Source organism: Meriones unguiculatus, chromosome 21 (assembly GCF_030254825.1).
Source record: "Meriones unguiculatus strain TT.TT164.6M chromosome 21, Bangor_MerUng_6.1, whole genome shotgun sequence".
NCBI lineage: Eukaryota > Metazoa > Chordata > Mammalia > Rodentia > Muridae > Meriones > Meriones unguiculatus.
In genome coordinates, this window is record NC_083368.1 from 51,996,120 (window position 1) to 52,017,681 (window position 21,562).

A 21,562-nucleotide genomic window follows, 5' to 3' on the forward strand; every position below is an offset into this window, starting at 1 on the left:
TGGTCCCAGATAAGACACCACACCCTACTATATTGTGTCACTCTTCAAAAGTCATGGTAGCTGAGAATTCACCTCAGCAGTCTTAAGGAATAGTAGGCTGCTTGATTCATAGGTCCTTAACATTTCACTATAAAGTAAATCTTAAATATTTTATTATTTAGGAAAAAAACTCCATTTGTGAGACACCTAATTCCTAATGGAGTGTTAAATAAGTTGAGAGTGCAGGCTGCGTCTTAGACTTGGTACGTTAGCCCTTTTTGGGTTTTATGGTGGCTGTCATTTCAGTCACTCAAACACTGTACATAGCAAGCCACCAGCTCCAGCCCTAGAAAAGCAGTGCACCTGAATCATTTCGGAAGACAGAACTTGACATGTTAGTGGGCTTGGTGGTTCTTTATTGATCGGTGTATCTTACTTTGGTTGCTGCATGTTCAGTTTGGACGCCTAAATGTTAGCATGATTCTGAAAGTGATCTTACCAAACTTACCGGTAAATTGTCTTGTTTGCAGTGGAAGCTACTGAGACTAATGATGATGGGTGCAATTTGCAGAGATTACTCATCTGTCCTGTGAGGACCTGGTGTTACTCCTTGTGGTGGTTTGAATAATAATGGTCCTCATAGACTCATATCTTTGAATACTTAGTTGCCAGGGAGTGGAACTCTTTTAAAGACTTAGAAAGATTAAGAGATGTGGCCTTGTTGGAGAAAATATGTCACTGGGGATGGTCTTTAAAATCTCAACAGCCCATGTTAGGTCCAATCTCTCTTTCTCTCTCTGCTTAAAGATCAGATATAGCACTCAGCTGTGTCTCCAGCACCTTGTGTGCCGCCATGTTGTCTATGATGTTGATGATGGACTAACAGCAAGGCCTTAAGTAAAGGCTTTCTTTGATCAGAGTGCCTTGGTCACAACAGTACACACACACACACACACACACACACACACACACACATTATTTATTTATTTATTTTGTCACTTTTTTGAAGGCATTAACAACTGTGCAGCTAGTATGAATCAGGGAACCCTTCGTGTTAACAGTTGAAAGTAACTTGATAATCTAAGAACATTCATCCTAAAAAGCACAGGAACATGGCTCCCCACAACTCTACTGTGATAGTTGGATTGGGGCTACAATGTGATGAGTTCCTTATGTCTTCCTGAGAAGTTACTATATCACTGGTTTAAAACTCAAAGGGCACCCACTTAGAACTATAGTTTATAGACTCCACCAGTGCCAACATGGTTTAATTATTTCAGCCTGTCCAAAGAGTTGTGTTTACTTATGGTAATATTTTGAGTATAAGAAACGTGGAAACAAATGTACAGCATAGGGGGGAAAGAGCACTGGATATGGTGCTAAAAGCATGAGGTATATAGATGCCTTTATCACATTAGAGTAAAATGTCTGCTTACTTGAATCCTAAGAAAAGCCACTGAAGCCAGATCCAGGACAAGAGTAGAAGAATAACAGCAATCGGGAAGGAAAACAAAAACCAGGACCCAAAGTTGAGGCAACGACACTCGGGGTAGCGTCTGTATGAAAAAGGGAAACCATGTTAGGGAGGACAGACACCTGGGCTCTTCACAGACAGTCAGGAGGTAGGGAGCAGCGGCCGGCATCCCTCTGTGCCTCCGGCAGAGACGGCTGTCTGGGAGGGCACTCACAGTCCACACATTAACTAGCATTCCCTTTTTTATCTCCTGCCCTCATTCTGTAACCATATAATTATACTACACCCGCACACAAGTAGGAGGACTGTGCTTTAATGTTTGTTCTTTTAAGTCAACCTCTAATGGAATACTTGTGAGAAACGCCCATTGCTGCAGCTCAGACTCGTTAGATACAAAATAAAGAAGTGTTCAGGAAGGGGTGTGTTTTGTTGTTACTGTTCAAATCCTCAGACTAGAAATGAGTAAAAAGACCGATCAGCTGGGCTGGGGACAGGTGGAAATGGCAAGAACTCATTATTGGTTGTCATGCCCCATTGGTAATTGGCATCTTAATGCCTAGGAGGAACTTGGACTTGGCTCAGACTCTCTTCTGCCTAGTTTTTGGTTTCTTTTACCAAAAGCATGGTACCATCTTGGCTATAGGAGAGGTCATTCTACCTAAATTTGAGCTCAGTCTAATGAAATAACTCTGAAGCAGAGGAAAATAGTAAAATATTCTGTGTAAGACATCTGATTTTTCTTTATCTCCAAGTTATTTTACTTTCAAGTTAACAAAATAACAAACATCAGCAATTAAATATGCTCAGATAATGAACACCTTTTTTGGTGACCTTACATTCATTACTTTTAAATATAATCTAAACACTAAATAAATTATCATATCATAGTCATTTTATAAGTACAGAAAAACATCAGGAAATTTGAAAAATAATTGGCTTTGATTGTTTTTTCTTAATGTGATAACTAAAGAGTTTAAAATCTAAATATACATAAAAATTAAAAACCTATTTTTAGTTCTTTTGAAATGACAAAATACAGAAAGCTTTGTGAAAATAAAGATTTTCAACTTTTTTTTAATAGTTTGTTGCATAGCAATTTCCTCTGAATTAACGCATAACTTTCTGGAAGGAGGCGGAACGTTCATGAGACTCAATGAGGCACAGAAGTCCAGGAAGCTGAACCTAAATCACAACCCTCCCCACCCCCAAGGTTATAATCAGGAACCAATTGCCATGAGGAGGCTCTGTGGTGAGGGAAGGAACGAAGGAAAGATGGTGGATACTAAAATGGAGTCGTGAGCCACTAGAGGATAAAATCCTGTCATTTCCCACAGTTTACTTATGGATACATACGGAAGATACAATAGTGAGGGAATAGGCCTGGCACAGGAAAACAAGCTCTGCATGACCTTGCTCCTTTGTGGAACCTAGAATTGTGGAGCTAATAGAATTTGAGAGCAGAACAGTGGTTCCCAGAGGTCGGGGCCAGTAGGCAGGAGGGCAATAGGTGTTTAAGCTGCAGTTGGCTAAGAGAAGGAACACATTCTGGTGCTCCATTGTATGACTGGCTACCAGTAACAACAGTCATTAAGGGGAATGATTTGAATGTGTCACTACAAAGAGTGATGAATATGTGAGGTTCTTGCCCTAGTTTGAACCGTAAAACTGTGTTGAAGTGTAGCTTTGTATGCCATAAACATAAATACATTTTAACGTGTCAGTTCAAAATTTTAGTTGATGGTGGTTAAGATAAAAAGAAAGCAATTTATAATTGTTTTTTAATCATAAATGGATAAAGGGTAAGCGATTAGGATCAAATTTCATTTGTCTGAATGTCAATCAGTTCCCAGTTTTCCCAGCAGTACTTGTGAAAGGTCCTCCCTCATCTGTGAGTTTAAGGATAAATTTTTAGAATTCAGTTAGGAGTTATGCTGGCTTAGTAAAGTAGCAACTGTAGGTTGTTCTCCAAGACCCATGACTTCACTAACCCCACGTAGTTGGATAAGTTTCCAGCACCAGGTGTGACTTGTTAAGTGGCCTCAAGTCCAATTAGAGAGCTGTTGGTTACCTCCAAGGTATGCATGCCACTAAAATTCTGTTTCTCACAGAACGGCCCATTGGTTATCCAATACATGATCAGTTCTGAAATAATATGTGCACAAGTAGCACAATATGGACTAAGCATGTTGTATTTATATATTTGGGGATTGTTAATGTTTATATTATATAATGAATATATTTGATACATGTTATATATAATAAAAGAAATAGGAATAATGAATTTGAATGGGTAAGTGGGAAGGTTTGAAGGAAGGAAAGGAAAGGGAGAAAATGATGTGACTAAATATTTTAATTTCAAGAACATTTTCAAAGATCTGTTTTTTTTCTCTAATGTGTGTTTTTTGGTGTTTTGTCAAGAATTAGATGATTGTGGGTGGATGGACTTATGTCCATCAGTCATATTCCACTGACCAGTGTGTCTGTTTTTGTGCCAGCACCTTTTTTTTTTTTCTGTGACTGTAGTATGGCTTGAGATCAGGTATGGTGATACCTGAGCGATGTTTTGGTTGTTGTTGTTCAGAACAGCTTAGTCTGTTTAGAATCTTTTGTGATTCCATATGAATTTTAAGATTTTCAAAAATTCTGCGAATAGTTGCATTGGAATTTTTATGAGAATTATGGTGAATAAACAGATTGCTTTTGACTAGCTGGACATTTTCATAATAGTAACCCTGCCAATCCATGAGTATAAGAGGTCTTTCTATAGATGTACCATAGTTAAGATGGTGAAGTCTGAGGGACAGGCTGGCTGGGGAAACAGGTCATGAGGGGAGCAGATTTAGAATAACTTCACATGTACTTTAGTTTTCCAAGTGATCATGTTTGATAGACTTTTATATACATGAGGCTAGAGCTCAGTGGAAGGGACAGAGATGGAGTTCTAAAATGGGAAGCCATGACACACAGGCAGGATTCTAAGCCAGGGAGGTGGGATTGGTTAGGGATGACATGGAGATTTAGATGGCAAGCTGAATCTCAGTGCGTGCCTAGGCTTGCCTTGTTCTAAGAGGTCAGGAAGAGGTGGAAGAATGAGCAGCTAGGCTAAGAACTTTCAGGCCTAATAAAAATATCCTGAGCATGGCATCACGCTTCTGTCTCACAGGAGGAATTGCTCAGTCTTCGGGGCTAAGTGTACTATTCAAGGTCAGGGATTGTGCAGTCAGTGGGATTTTTCGACCCAGAAGTTTTAATTTAAAACAAAGCTGTTTATTGCTAAATCACTGTGTTGTGAACTACAGGTCGCAGCTGAACACGGAAAGTTCTGTGTATATCATAAAATATCCATAAGCTAGAGTATAATCTTCATATTTTCATGGGAATTAAAAGTTATATATTTTTTTCATGTGAAACATGCCTGGACCTAAAACATGGATATACCCAAGTGTTGACAGTAAAAACATTACCACAGCTCTTGCAGTTCTTATGTCTAACTAGGAACAAGATGGGTAATTTTAACTCAAGGGGGAAATGCACAGAAACAGCCTCAAAAGAAATGATGCAGCTATGGAAATCTACAGCCTTTTGGGTCATTAACAGTCATAATGAGTTGGTGTCTACACCAATAATAATCCTTTTCTATTATAACCCTTTTGATTAACACTTTTTTCAATGGTATGAGACACTCACGCCTCAGCTTTGGATTTGGGGACTCTGAGAAATACTTAATTTGTTTTATTTTTTAAAAAAGAAGTTTGAAAATGTTGTCTGCTTTTTGTTTTCATAAACCAGGCATAATATATAATAGCAAGAACAAGGCAGCACAGATGAATGCACAGCAGTGTGACAGCATGCAAAAGACCTGTGCACGTCCAAACCAGACTAAATCTCAGCATGAAGAGGGGACTGGGATGCCCACTCCCAGCTGGGGAGCTATTGGCAACTGTGACCTGCTGGGAGAAGAGGGCCGCTTTTCCCTAGGAGTGAGCTCCCCATAAGCCTCTGACTGGGCTCCAGTGGAATGCCACACAGCCAAGAATACTTGGGTAGCAGAACTAACCTTGTTAAGGAAAAAATTAAAGGGTGAGCAAGAAAGTGGCAAAGGGGAAAGTTGGGGGAAGGAGTATGAATATGATTAAAACAAGGTGTATGAAAGCCTCAAAGAACTATTTAAAACAAACAAACAAACAAAAAACAAAGAGCAAGGTAGCAGAGAACCAGGGTTGCTGACAGTTTTGCTTTCCCCAGGCTCTATGGAGAGCTGAACTTTTCACTGCACTTTCAATTTTTATGGTAATACATTATAATATTTTCCCTATTTAAATTAAAAAAAAACCCTGATGTCCAAAGAAGTTTAGCTGATACATGACAGACTCAAGAGTCTTAAGTGAATTCTGATCCAAATTCTGTGACACCTACATCTTAAATTAAAAGTATTCTTTTATTATGTAATTGCATATGTGGGGTGTGTGTGTGTGTGTGTGTGTGTGTGCATGTGCGTGTGTGTGTGTGTGTGTGTGCGCGTGCGTGCACACGTGCCCATGTGTAGTACATTCATGCCACAGAGCACATATGGAGGGCATAGAATAACCCACGGAGTGGGCTTTCACCTTCTGTCATGTGGGTCTGAAGGACAGAATCCCGTTGCCAGGCTTGGTGGCAAGCACCTTCACCTGCTTAGGCAATTTTGCTGGTCCTCACATTTCTTCCCTGGTAGTTTCCAGGGAATTTGTTTCTAAGAGATTTATACTGCTCATTTCCAAGTGGAATCCGTGCTAGTAATTGAGGGGAATTAGTACTGTCTTAGAAGGGAATGTTTACTTTCTTCATCTCTGGTTAGAAAAGACAATAAGGTAGACAGGTAAGCTTTGAGCCCAGGGCAAGTACAAAAGCATTTCTTTTACTAGCCCTCAGGCTATGAACTCAGAACAGCAGCCCACCCCTTGGCCACAGTTTTGTTTTCTGCAGAACAGCTGTCAGCAATCAACCATAATCTGAAAATATGCATATTTGTCTTGATTCTGAGGAGAAGGAAAGTAGCGATGTTTTTATGATCTTCAATACAGTATGCTACAGCTCTTTTAATTTTTGATTGGCATTGTAAATATCTTTCAGTGACAAGGTCTACTTTACAAATTCAGTGCTGTGTACGTGAGTAACAAATGCTACATGTATGTTTGGGTACTATCTATAGGTTTAAATATCCACTGAGGTTTTCAAGCCTACCTCATATGGATAAGGTAACTGCTGTAATGATTGGATTCAAAATTAGTAAGAATGACTATGATGACCTTGATAATAAACCTTACTTCTAAGCTACTTTCTATGTCCATGATTTTATAGCTAAACCCGAATATTTTTATAATCATCAACCTATGCCATTTTACTTGCTATAACATTTTTTTCCTTATTTCAAAAGCTTCTTTTTGACTGATAGCTCTCATATTTATTTTTGATGATAATAATGCATCAAAACTTCCCCACTACTATGAAAATAGTAATTGTTCTTAATATATTTCCTTTCACAGGTTCATCTTGATGTGAAGGTTATTCCATTGTTAGGATAAGCCCCAAGAACTATCAGTACTTTATGGACTCTATGTAGGCTCAATGTTTCTCTCATAGCCCTCTCCTCCCTCAACCTCCCCACCCTGCCTTTTCCCAGAGTTTCTATTTCTTTCAAGGGTTGAAACCAGGCTGATATCTTAATTTTGTTCTGAAAGAATACCTGCTGAGCTTTCTCAGGCCAAAATTTATTCTTGTCTTTTTCAAATTTGAATAATTTCAACTTTGTGCTTCTTCTCCATACTATGGACTTACTCCAGTCTAAGATAATTTGTGCTTAATCTAATTTGTGCCCACTATCGGCTGCTCCGTTGAACTTACCCTCTTCCAAATCACCAAAGATAATCGTGCGCCTTTCTCAGCCATCTTCTTGCCTCTTCTTTGACTTCAGGTGCCCTGTTCACCTGTTATTCTGACGGTAGACTTCACTTTTGGCTCTCAGAGCACCACACGCTTCTCATTCTCCACCTGCTTTAATTACCTTTTCTTTACCTTCCTTATTAAAAGTTTCTCCTGGAAGTATATTCATTTTCATATTCTTTTAAACATTTTCCTTGTGGCTACATCCATGTTCAAGAATTTAATTTTTGCTCCAATAGATATACTACTTGACTTATAATTACCTCAGAGAATGTACTTGCAAAGCTGCTGCAGATTTCCTTGTGAATAGGTTCTCAGTAGGCCATATCAGTATGATCAGATTAAGTTAATTTCTGAATGTGGCTCTGTGGAGTATAGCTTTTTCTCTTCTAGAAGCTCCTGGCACTACAAACATCGTGAGAGTTGCTTTAACCCCTCTTTAACCTGAAACTCTCACAATTAATGATAATGACCTTCAGGCTGCACAGTGTCTTGGATTTAAATCCTGTGATCCCAGAAGTAGCTTTTCATCATTTCTCTGAATATTGGTAATGGCCTTGTAATTGGTTTCCTTAACCCAGACTCTTAGAATGCCAATCTGTGTGCCAGTGCCACTCTAACCTGTGCAAAAAACTGACACTGCCCCAGTTCTTAAGCATAGGTTGCAGCTATTGTTCCACTGACTTTATTACTCTACCTTGCGTTTGCTTCTAAAACCATGCTGAATAATGCCATTTTTTTTTCTCTAGCAAATCTTCTGTAGCATATGAGTAAACTCCTCTTTTAAAACACCCCTTCAGTTTCTGGGGAAGCAACTTGTCATTAGACAGTTTTCACAGTATATCTATCATCATGATGTTCTTTTATCATTATCATCTCTCAACCTATCTACAAAAATTGTATGTGGATTTATGGATAAATAAGTGATAATAAATTAGCAGACAAATAGACAGGTAAATATGTGGGAAAGATTTCAAAGTAGGTTTACAATAGCGCATTTGGAAAATGGCATCTTGCTTTAAATATCAAATGGCAGAAATTAGTGATATTCAAGTTCCTTGTAGCCTTTAGCATTGAACGACAAAATCATTGCACATTTACTATTGTTCAAAATGATGACAAGTAGTATCAAAAGGAGAAGAGTGTACTATATTTGTGGATTCCTAACTAAAGAAGAATATCTCTCCAGCTCTAAACATGTAAAAATCGAATATATTGCAGAACTTTAAGCTTCTGACATTCCCCCACAAAAAAAAAATTATATACCCCGTTGTAGTTTTATAATATTAACTGTATTTTACAAGGATATACTCAAGGGAAAACTTATTAAGTAACTATTTTATTTTATAACAGTGTTTTCTGTCAAATGGTGAATTTGATTTTATTCTAATCATGATTTTCACATATTTATTAGTGGAAAGGCAACAATTTGAAGACAAGCACTAGGTTGCTGGTATATTTCAAGTAGTTTCTAAATTTAAAAGAAATTTTAGTCAACCTTCATGATGAAATACTTTAGGTTCATGAAAACAGTTATTGAAACATTTAAAAAAAAATTTTAAATGCTCTTGACCTGATATTAAAAATAGATGAATGCATGCAAAAAAAAATCAAGAGAAAGATTAAATAATAAAAAAATTAAAAACTGGTTTGATACAATACACAGGAACACAAAGCGCAGAGCAAACTTAGCATGGATTCAGTTGGGAAAAGTGATTTCACTGGAATGGTCTACCCACTCTATCCAGCAGCCTCTCTCTGACACTAACACTGGTAAACTGTCTTAATTGGGTCTCAACAATAGGAGGAGGATTCTCCAGAGCTGGTTGAGACATGTGATCTCTTTCCTTGGTCATGGTGCAATTCTACCTTGCAGAAGTGATTCAGGTGTAAATTGAGTTCTGAGTTTGGTTATTCATGCCATTTAGCTCCTTGAGACTGAATTTCAGAAACCCTCCATCTACAAATCAAATACCTTTCAAATATTTTTTGCTAACTGATGGTTTAAGCCCGAGTATCCCTGAGAAGAGGAAGTAGACATAATGCCCCACTCCCAACCAAGAAGCTATTTAAAGTTGATACCTGCTGGGAAAGGGAAATTCAGCTTTCTCTTGATGCCATTGATGCCATATACCTTTCATGGCAGGCAATAAGCCCAAGTGAGGTTAACCAAGAGAAAATCTACTCCATTACGCTTTGCTTATTATTTGCTAATAATGTACTCCATTATTTCCTTTTGCTTATTTGTTTTGATTTTCATTTTTGTCTTGTTTGAGAGAGAGAGAGAACAGCGAGATGGAAGGAAGGACCTGGGTGGGGAAGGACCTGGAAGGAGTTGGGAAAGGGGAAAAACGTAACCAAAACATATTGTTTGAAAAATATAAAAGTAACATAAACACATTTTTATGTTAAAAAATATAGATTAAAACAAATGTATGAAACATTAAATACAGACAAAGGTCTTCAGGATTGAACCTGAGCATCTACATCATTGTTCTCTCTACACAAGAGGCCCCTCTTCGTAGAATGGGGGGTGGCATTCTTAGCCTTGGATTTGTTGGAGAAGCAATGCGTGCAAAAAGTTTTACAAGTAATTTGAGGGTGTCGACAGAGCCTGGGGTTTTGCTCTTTAGAGTGTAACTCCCTGCTTCAGCACCTTACTTTTCATAAGTAAAACCTCCTCCTCTTCTTGGGCTTCTTAAATGACACTCATCTTCCGCGCATTCTGGCAAGTGTGCTATAATATACTTCTAATACTTAAAATAGACCTTGTTTCTGAACTCTCAAAAAATATGTACTTTTGACTGCTGCTTCAGTAGTTTTACATAACATAAATACTTTTACCATTATTTACACATTGAACTCTCACGGTATGTTTACAAAACACGACTTTCACATATGAAAAATTGCATTTTGGAGGAATTGTTTTTTGGTTAACTTTTACAAAGTAGGTAAGTGAAATTGTAGTAATTGTAACTAAAATGTTATCGAGGTTGAAACTTTAGGTTCCTCGGTTTTTGTAAAGATCTGGTATCACAACGATGAACATTCATTTAGGCATTCAAACATCGGCAGGGTATTCTGGTGCTGTCATCTCTGGTAGCTACTGAATTCTTTAAAAAGAAAAATTTTTTTTTTTGGTTGCCAACCTCAGGCTCTTGCAGTTACCGCCTATGTTCACAGTTCACCATTTAAGTTCAAATAATCAGTATTCAAACGTTGCAGAAACCATCTCATGCAACTCTACATTTCCATGTCAGCTGATTGTCACATTCTTGAATTAGTTGTAAAAAACGATTCTTCCCTCTCTGAGAAGAGGCTGGGATAGGAATGCTGCTCCCTTCCATAGGGATAAGCATGCTGCCTGTGATGTTGGCAGAGGAAGGCCTTTTTACAAAGCCATGAGCTGCTCTTAGCTTAGCAGGAGAACTGATCTTCAAGTACGTGTTAATTTACCAGATCCTGCATATTTCATCTTCAGTCCAAAGGAAGGTCTCTAAGATTACAGACAGCCTGACAGGAAACAAAGTTAATCCTGCCTGACAGTTCAGTCCCAGGACTTGAGTCAGGCAAGGATGATTTCTATAGTTTGTCTGCTGTCCACTTGTTGAGTCACCAGTCTGATTTTACTTACGTATTGAAATGCTCGGAGAAGATCAGGTTGGTGGAGGTACCCGTGATTGTGGTCAGCCCACCAATGGTTGAAGAGTAAGCAATAGACAAACACATGAGTTTACACATCATGTGGTCTTTCTTTGACCGGTATTTTAGTCCTGTGGATAAGTTCTGTGAATAAGAAGATGTGGTATGAGAACAGCTCTGTTTGCAGTCATAACACCATTTCCTATATAACAAATATGTCCCAGCTCTCCCGGTGTTTGAAGACAGACCGTTTGGAAGATAGTTAGAGTTAATGTCATGAAGTGAGATGAAAGATGCTCTAAGAGGAGACACTAATAGGTGGACATGCATGCCCACAAAGCAGCCCTCACCAGGCCCTAACTCCTGCCAGCCCTTGATCCTAGGCTTAACTGTGGTAAATGAGGTTTCGTGGTATTTTGTCATTGTAGCCTAAGCTAACTAATAAACAATACCTTCTTATGGATAGAAATGGAACAATAAAATAAACATTTAAGGAAAACACTGAAATAGTTCACAAACATAACTTCAGTCATCCTTTCTTACTTCTTTCCTTTCTGACCCAATCCTCCTTCCTTTCTTTCCTCTCAGCACAACTTCCATTGCTTTCTGTAGTTTTCTGCCATTATTGATGGTACATGGTCAGTAAGTTCCATCTGTAGGAGCTTTTCCCCATCTTGGTCTTTTGATGGTTGATATTCTTAAGAAGTTTCTCTAGGAACCAAATGCTTTCATCTTTATGATCCTTAGCATTGAGTAATGGAATCAGAATTCTTGTTCCTCACTATCTCCCAAAATAGCCTACGTGTGTGTGTGCATGAGCACACATGTACACACTTGTGCGTGCACGAGCACACACACACACATACACACACACACACACACACACACACACACACACACTGAATCATGAAAGTTGGATACTCCTTTTTCTATACTTTTGATCATGATATTCTGAAGTAGTTATTTAGTTCTTTCATTTAATGCTTCTGCCTGGCTTGGTCTCTCCACCCTACCCATATTCCCTAATTTCATTTTTTTTTTCCTGTGAGTTAGTATCTTGACAAAACTAACTGAGGCAGAGAAAGAGTTTCCTCAGACTACAATTCCAGGTCACATTCTATCATGCTCGGAAAGTCACGAGAAGAAGCTTGAACTGGTAGTCATATCCAAATTGCTTGATTGCTTTTGCTCAACTTGACTTTTCTATATGTATACAGGTCCAGACTCTCTCAACTACATTGTATCCACATCAATTTTACATCATATGAGCTGGGCAATTGAATACCAAATGAGACACTGAGATGCCGACTGAATTATCCAGTGTCAGTGCCTAAAAGTGGCAAACCTGGATAATGAAATTTTTGTCTTGCTTTAAAATTCAGAGCTATATCCCTTGCTCTGTGTTCTTTATCCTCCTGAAAATATTCTCATGTACACAATTCTATTGACTTTCGTAAAGTGTTGTGAATGTGTTTAGATTCTTCCATATTCAGTCAATGATATCTCTGGCCTTGACTGATCTAGTAATATTTTGGAGACTCCATGGGTTAATCTTTGATGTTTCACACTTGATCCATATGCTCCAGTCTTCACATAAATCGAAGAACTACATTAGTACTTGATACCTTTTATTGTATTATTGTCATATGGATTTTGATAGGTATGGTTATATTTTTAAGCTAAGGCATATGGAAAACATCTGAAATAGTCAAGAATTGCTATATGGAGATCCACAGGCTACCATGGTAATCAAGAACACAATTAAAAGTACATTTACTTGTGTATATTGGCTGTTGTGATTGTGCATCAGTGAACACCGGGGACTAGACACCACCTGTAACCTTGACTGCATTCCTTTTTCATAAATGCCTGCTGGCGTGGATGAGTCCTAAGTTAGTTCCACTGTTCATTTTGTAAAGCACCTTTATGGGATTTCATAGAATGGCTGCAACAACCTGTAGCCCCACCTATGAAGAACAACAGGCTGCATTGGTATTCTACACAGATAAACATGCTGTCTGTGATATTGGCAGGGCAAACAGGATCATGATAAGGAAAAATGACTACTCTTTAAAAGTAAACATGGCTGTGGAAATGGCATTTAGCATGCCAGGGTTCAGGGCTGCAGACCATAATTTACCTTTTAATTAAGTTAAAGGTCAGCCCTTATACGTATCCACTCTTACCCAAAAGAAAAAAATATATAGAAACTCTACTTGCCTTATATTTTCTACATGCAAATGTTTTGTATTTTCTACATGATTTTTTTTCTATTTAAAAGTTATCCTAAAAAGGTATGTAAAATATGGCAAACTTTATTAAATATTTTATGAGTGAAACTAAAAGATACCTGAAACTTAACACTTACATATTAATTTTTTTTAATACAAGAAAGACATCTAACAACCCAAAAAAGTGATGTGTATCTTTGGCATTATTAAATTGATAGGTGTATATTTTTGAAAATATAATTTATATATAGTTTCCAATTAACATTAAAGCTTAAAGATTTAAAAACAAAGAGAAATATAGATTTTATATGAAAGATGACCTACAAATATTTGTATGTATAAGTGTAATGATTAACTGCATTGGCAGATTTGTAATAAAAATAATTTTATACTGAGAGGCCTTAGTCTTTTTATATAAGTAATATAAAAACACCATTAATGCTAGTGTGAGTGAACACTGATATTCATGTAGATTTGATGGATTTAAACAGATGGAAATGTTTAGGGTCAATTCAAATTCCACAATAAATAAATCTATATACCAATTGATCATACCGATCAAAGGATTAATAGAATGTTTTTTATATAGAATGGGAGATGCACATTTTTTACACTCTAGTATACACAAACCTCATAATTGAGATGTATTGTCATCTTGTGGTGGGCATGGGAAGCCGAGGTTAACCAGTTTTCCTGGAGCAAGGAATAGAATAGAACTGACCGCTAATATAGAAATTATGAAAAAAACAATTAAGTTCCTCACAAATTAATCTTTGGTCTCCTGCTAAGACAATAGTTTGAATTTAGAACCAGCAGATAAAGAAGAAGCTGGATTCAATAATTTCAAATAGACAGTAGACCCTACCTAGAGGAACACATGTGTTTGAAAACACAGGATGAGATATCATCATTCTTTGTCATTACAGTGAAGGATTTTGGTGAGTGCTGTGTAAATATTTATTTTATACTGAGAAGGAGAGAGACCAGAGGAGGGACGGAAAGAGAAAGACAGAGTCAGGGACAGAGAGAAAATAGGAGAATTCCAAAGCAAAGAAGGATTTAAAAAAAAAAAGTGAAGCTTCTAGAACTGTGATGAATGGAGTAGGAAGGAAAACTCTGTGTGTCTTAATGATATTGTCACAGGTGTGTTATGAATGGGAGAGTGCTTATATCATAAGGTAAAGGAGATTTCTGTGTAATTACATAGTCAGGTTGACTTGTATGCTGTTGTATACATAAATATATCTACATGTGCATAGTTGACCTGAAATAATGCTAAAAAGATATGCCAAGATATTAAATAATGTCATTTCTTGATCATGGAATTATAGGTATTTGCTATAATCTTGATATATTTTGCATCCTCTATAATCACAAGAAGGTGTATTCGAACATGTAAAAATATATGCTAGAGCAGACAGATATTTAGAAGTGATATGGCACAAAGACCAATTTATTTTCAGATAATAAAATAAGCCATAATGCTGGGCATGGTGGTGCAGTCCTTTAATCCCAGTACTTAGGAGGGAGAGGCAGGAAGACCTGCCTGGTCTACCAGTTAAATCCAGTTAAGTCAAGGCAGATAATCCCAATATCTGCTATACAGATTACCCAATATCTGCTATACAGGTTACACACAGAGACATGGTATCTAAGACCTGGCTGGTATTTTCCCAGATCTTCCAAGTAACTGAAGCAGTTTCAATCATAGCATGATAATATGCTGAAGTTGCATAATCAAAGACAAGATAGAGCAGAATGACTCTATCTTGATAGAGATAGAGTCTAACCTGATGACTCCTGGTGGTAATTATGGTAGACAGAGAAGGCAAGATGCGCATTTCCCACCCTGAATGTTGAAACTGCACTTATAAATTGCTAACAGCTAACCAACCATCTCTAGAGGTTCTACAAACTAGTTCAGCAGAATAAGCAGAATATGCTGTGAACACATCAAGGCGTCCGTTTATATTTCAATGATTATAAAGTCTGAGTACGAAGGCTATTAAAGTAATTTCAGCTTACCATCAGCTTAAAATCTTGCAGTTTTTGTGTATATGTGTATTCACCTTAGTGTTTTACATAATATATATATATATATATATATATATTTTTTTTTTTTTTTAACTAGAGGGTGAACCTAGAGCCTTGCATACACATCTCCAGACTTTTTACTTCTTTGTTTAGAGACAAGGTCATACTCAGCCTGGCCTTGAACCCACTTTGTAGCCCATCCTGCCAGTTCTTGAAACTGAAATTCTTTTGCATCATTCCCCCAAGTAACTGGGATTACAGACCACCAGATCCAGCTCAGGCCGTACCCTGGCATAGGCATTGCAATTCAATTTTTATATGCCATGTAGGCAGCATTTAACATTTTTTCCCACAGCTTCCTTCCCTCAACACACCTACACTTTGTGTTTTCCTGATCCTAACATCATAGCAACATAATTTGACTTAGACTATACTTCAGTGTTTCAGTGTAAGTAGCTGGATAAAATAAAAATAGATAAATACATGGATGGAAATAGACAAAAGAATTTGTAGAGTAATACATACCACCTACTCACTGAGAATTTTGTGGACAAACCACTCAATTCTAAATCCTGCCTTCTGTAAATTTTCTCACATCACAATTAAATGCTAGGCTACTTAAAACCCATCAGATATTCTCTGATTTTATTGTATAATAATCATCTCTGCCAACATCTCTTCATCTGGTTATTTCCCCTTCAGAACTAAAAACAATTAGCTAGGCAACACCTCCTTCATTGCTCTTTTTGTTGGGTATTGATACTGAATGAAGTGACCATTACTTAGAGTTTTGAATACACCATTTGATGTGCAAACAGAGAGAAGTATTCAGTTAGCCATATTTTTTAAAAAATCTTAAAAACTTAAAATCTTTTAAAAAGAAACACTCCCCAGTCCCTGAACTTTCCTGACAGCTGAAAGCTCATGGACTTCTCTTTTTACCCGTGGTAATCTGAGCTCCCAGATTTCAAATGAGAGCCTTCCTGCGCAGTCTGCTTCTGGACTGCCATCAGTAGGATTTTAATGATAAATGTTGTGTTCTTCCAGTATGGAAGTTCTCTTGAATGTCTAAAAATCCTTCCCCTCTGTTCTCTACTCTTTTCTTGAAACTTCTGTTACTTCCTTGCTCTTGTTTCTTCATATTTCATCCTCTGAATTTTGCCTTTACAGAATCTTCTGAAATCTTCATTTTTCTTACTTACACTTTTTACATTTATTTGCATTGTATATTTTATATTCTTGTCTCCTCTTTCTCAAAAATGTTGTTTATATTTTATGAATGCAACTTCTTCCTTTACCTCTGTAAACATATTAATGATGTTTTCCTTTCTCATGTTTGCCTCTTCTTGCATTGACTGTTTCCCACACATAGCTGATTTCTTTTTGTTTGTTTGGAGCTGCTTCTCCATGCCTCAGGCTTTCTTCAGATACTGAGGAATTTGGGGTTGCCTGCTCATATTTAAGGCAGTGAGATGCTGCTTCAAAGCCCTGCATGTGTGCTTTGGGATTCATTCTTGGCTGTGAGCTTCACTGACAGCCCTTTCTCTGAGAAGATTCTGATGTCAGGATGCTGTTTATTCTGTCCTACTGATTGCATTCCCCAGGGAAGACCTTTCTGGACTGCCGTCTGTTGACACCTGGAGGGCATTAGAGTAGGCTGCTGACTCCAGTAGAATAGAAAGCAGGTCCCAAGTGCCTGTCCTCCTGCAGGGCATTGGAATGTACACATTCCCTATACTCAAAGCAGGCGCTTTCACTTGGTGCCTGAAGGTTCTTTATGATTGCCTCCCTTCACTCATAGCCATACCTAACTCTGTTTTCTTTGTGCTGCCATATCTAAAGAGTACACTGTTGATGGAGGAGCAGCTATCTAAAAAGATTTGAGGAAGACATTTGGAGATTTAATGGCTTCAGGATAACCACTTACCTAGAAGTTTGAGGCAGCAAATTCTGATTACATAGTGAGTTCAAGGACAGCCTGAGCAATTTAGTGAGACCTCGAATGGAAATAAAAGAAGAAATTGGGCTGGGCTACAGCTCCGTGTAGAGTGCTTGCTTGCTGTGTACACTACCTCAGGCCAATCCCTTAGCTGCTGCTGTTTAAATGAATTACTCTTTACGAATAACGAACGCGCAGATTAACCTGGTGACTTCATGTCCCATATGTCATCATATGATATAGCTAATGAAGCATAGAGAGAGTGGAAGTTCAAGTGCACAGAGGGATGAAAACATTGTTCCTCATTTTGTTTGCATATTGAGTTTCCATGTGCTCAGTTAAATGGATAACAGATAATGTTACTTAGTTTTAATTAAGCTTGACTTTTTATAATGTGCACGTGGCTTAAAATAATTTCTGTAAGAAAACTGTTTCAGCAAAGAATGTACCTAGTAAGAATTTAACTAACAAGAAAGTGAGCAGGGTGAAAAAGGTGAGAGGGTTCTTCTCTTAATTCCTGCTATAAACGCTTCATGAAGATCTTTTGAAGATCTAGTCAGAGATAACCTGGGAAACTCAAGGCTTCAGTAAAATTGAAATTACCAAGAACAGTCTTTGAAATAGGTTTTCCATTCTTTAAATCTACTAAAGGGCTTACGTTTCATATTAAAAATAAGACTATCACCTTATAAAACATTAGGGAGATGCACAGATCAGTATCTAAAATTTAGCATTCGGGGCATAAAGGTTCTTCAGTGTGAAAATAAGCTGTTTTTCAGCAATGTTTTAAAAAATCAAATATTTTTTATGGTACAGGCTTTACTTATAAAATTGTATTAAACAAAATGCTAAATATTTAGAAGCTTCTTTTGCAATTTTCCGCTAAAAATGTAGGAATAGAATAAAAATGTTCTTTCTACAGTAGTAAAAATGACTAAAATAGTATGTATAAATAATAGTATATTATTTATCATAACAAATCAAACTCTGCTTAACAACTTTAAATTAAAAAAAAACATCAAACATAATTTTGAAAAATATCTCACTAAATTGTAGGAAGGAGGAAATCTGTATTAACCATAAAATGAAGTTCAAGTGTGTTTAATACAAGGGAGTGATAAGTCTGACTTTGCTCAAGAGATTTCATTTATCTTGTTACAAAGCGAATTTGGAATGGAAGATACTGCCCGAGGCCAGCTGTGTGCTGGGATTAGTATAGGAAAACATTCACATGCCTACATCCTCTGTAGAGTAAGGGGAAGTAAATGTCAAGTTAAGCCAAGGAAAAGTACAGTGTATCCTGAAAATTCCTGCCCTAAGCACTTGCAAAGCACACATTGTCATATGTGTTAAGGGAAATATGGTAATATAACTGGAAACTCCTGTAATCAGCTGCAACCCTAAACTCAGATTATTTTTTTTCCTGGATTTCAAGGAAAATCAGCATTTCAACATTTGCAAGCATGAAACGTGCAAGAAAATTGAGTAACAGCATGAAAACAACCAGAAAACAAAGATGGTGAGGAAGTAACCCAAAGGCATCAGGAACTAAAGCTACATTATATAAGCAAATTCCTTAACCATTAATGACTTTTTAGAAGGCTTTGAAATATTAGTACATAAAATGAGATTTAAAACTTAGTGAATACGTCCATCAATGAAATAGAAAAGAAGAATTGCTGAACTGTAGAACTTAGTTATTTGCATAATCCATGGGTCCACCAGACAAAGAAGAAAAGCAAAGCAACTGTCAGTAAGTTTAGAATACAAGGTTACTTAATTGTTTAATTGGGGGGAGAGGCAGCCATGACTAGAAGGAGGTGACTGAAGACTGATAATTGACAGTGTTTGGAAGAGACAACAGAGACTCAGGAAGAATACACTCATATCAAACAATATTCTAAAACATAAACATTCTCTCTCTTTCACACACACACACACACACACACACACACACCTCTAAAGTAAGCAATGAGAAAAGACTACGTACCTATAAGTAATGATAATTTGACTGATAGTTGACTTCTCACAGGAAAAAGTAATCATCAGAAGTCAGCAGAAACATAGGTTAGACTGCATACTACTAAGTATACTTCAAAAATTGCAAGGAGTATTTTATTAAACAAAACAGTAGAGATTCGACACCAAAAGACCAACTCTGAAGTATAATCTAGTTCTAGACTTGACTAACTTTGCAAGACCAATAAAATGATTTCAGAGGAAAAAAAATAAGGTTTAAGAGGAAAACATTAGAAACGACAAAAGATATACCTATAAACAATATAGAAAATAGATAACATGTTAGATATGATTGCACATTCGCATGTATTTATGTAAACTTGGACTATTTAAATGTGAAATAGAAAAATGTGACTAGTCCCAAGCCCAGAGCATTTGCCTTATACTTTCTTCTTTCTCGCCCTTCCTAGCTACAGCACAGAATAGAGAGAGATAGGAAACCTTTGGTGGACTAAGGGCTTCACTCCCGAGGATGTCACAGGAAGAGCGTAAAGTTGAGGTCATTCTGGTTGAGGAACCACAACTCTAGCCTGTCTCAGTCTTTCTGAAACCCTTTGTATTTTGGGTATTTGTTGACGTGTTCAAGACCACACATACCCTTGCTAGTACCCACTGGAAAACCTACAAGAACACACAATTTTTGGGCTACGGATGTCTTTGCAAGGTCATGGGGGCGATTGTGCAAAGAAGAAACAGAACCAGACAAAAGTTTATGGAAGTTTCTAAATTTCTTAATCACCATTTCTAAATCTGGTGTGTAATGTGTGTCATTTAATTTATTTTATTGTTCTTTGGAAGGTTCCATTACTTTAAAAGATACATATGTCTGAAATATTTTATACTTGAAATAAAGTAGAAATATTTTATACCCAAAATAAAATTTTTTTAAATAGTTAATAAAACAATTTGAGAACCAAGTAAACTTGGCCCTGATTTAGAAAGCTGCATGGACAGACTTTGCTCCTGTTTTTAAGGAGCAGTTCTAAAATGGGTAGTCTCTGTGCAGAGCTCCTTATGTATTAGATCAACCTGCAAATGCTTTCAATATGGCTAAGCCTATGACCTTTGCTCAATAATATTTTTGTAATTCACAAAATAAAAGGTATACTAGAAAAATACATAATCAGCAGTAAGTTAACAATAAAATGTTATATTGAAACACAATGAAGTATAGTATATAAAAGGATCTGGAACTTTGACTTGGGTTTCTTTAAAAATATCTAAAGTTGGCTCATAAATGGTGGGAGGAAAAGAAGGGGTGGTCCTCCCCTGTGCCCACTCTCACTCCTTCTGTAAACACTATCTGAAGTTTATAGTTAGTCTGGGGCCAGGAGTTCTAAATTGCTATCGCTTTCTTAGCAGAATTCATGTGACTCATTCCTAATATTAAGAGCTGTGTTTATTACTGTGCTTACCAGACTCTGAATTCTTGGCAAGTATTAGGAAGTGTTGTCTTCCAGAATTTAATTTTCAGCCATAAGAATTTTCACCCCCAGACTAAACAACACCTAATTAAAAGCTTGATGCAATTTGTTCAAGGATATTTTTTCTCTTAAACTTTTTTCCCTTTGAGGAACAACAGATTGTATTAAATGAATGAAAAGCAATTATCTCAAGTTTTTCATAAAAACATACTGATTTTTCAATTTTCTTCATCCAAAGATGCCTGGAGGGTTAGAGGTTGAGATGTCTATAAAACTCTGAGCTGTCTCTTTGAATAATGCTCAAGCTCTCAGGGGAGGCAAAGCACATTGACTTCTTTCTTTGGTGACTACACTCTTCATTTTAGGATGCCTAGAACTCATTTTTCATGAAAGCCCTGTCAGTGATGTTTGCTCTCCTAGCTGTCACGTGGACCTGAGAACTATAGTTTCCCCATGCATGTCAGTGTTTGTGGTAACCATTTTGTTTTCTAGTTCTTTTCTCTAAAAAAATCGCAGGTGTGCTTACAGAGCAGCATGGAATTTCTGCTCACCCATCACTTTCATTCTGGGTATTAGTAGGATGCCTGTTAATGCTTAGGCCTTGCCCTACAGTGAGAGAAGAACGTTGTGTGTGTGAGGGGGGACATCTCCCTTGATAGGTGAGTGGCACAGGAACACGACCCTATATGAACACGATTAAACTGGTTCTTGAAACCTAAGGGACAACTAAATACCCATCGTCCTCCACTCCAGCCCATTGTAATCACCACCTCCAGCAGCAGACAAGCTACTTTTCTATCTGCATGAGAACGTTGCCGTTCCTTAGCAAGAACTTCACGGCTGACGAATTTTTAATATTTTTCGAAGTCATCATACAAGGTATTATGTACCATTACGG

At 37.2% G+C, this 21,562-nt stretch overlaps 1 protein-coding gene across 2 annotated transcripts in view; it reads right to left on the reverse strand.

Moving 5' to 3' along the window:
* Window positions 1-21,562, reverse strand: part of Slc13a1 (solute carrier family 13 member 1) — a 75,117-nt gene that overhangs the window by 19,357 nt on the left and 34,198 nt on the right. For both annotated transcript variants that reach the window (XM_021638780.2, XM_060373776.1), the window contains exons 7-8: window positions 11,010-11,161; window positions 1,416-1,535 (exon numbers count right to left, since the gene is read on the reverse strand). In XM_021638780.2, coding sequence (XP_021494455.1) covers window positions 1,416-1,535; window positions 11,010-11,161 — 272 coding nt within the window. The remainder of the gene's footprint in view (window positions 1-1,415; window positions 1,536-11,009; window positions 11,162-21,562) is intronic.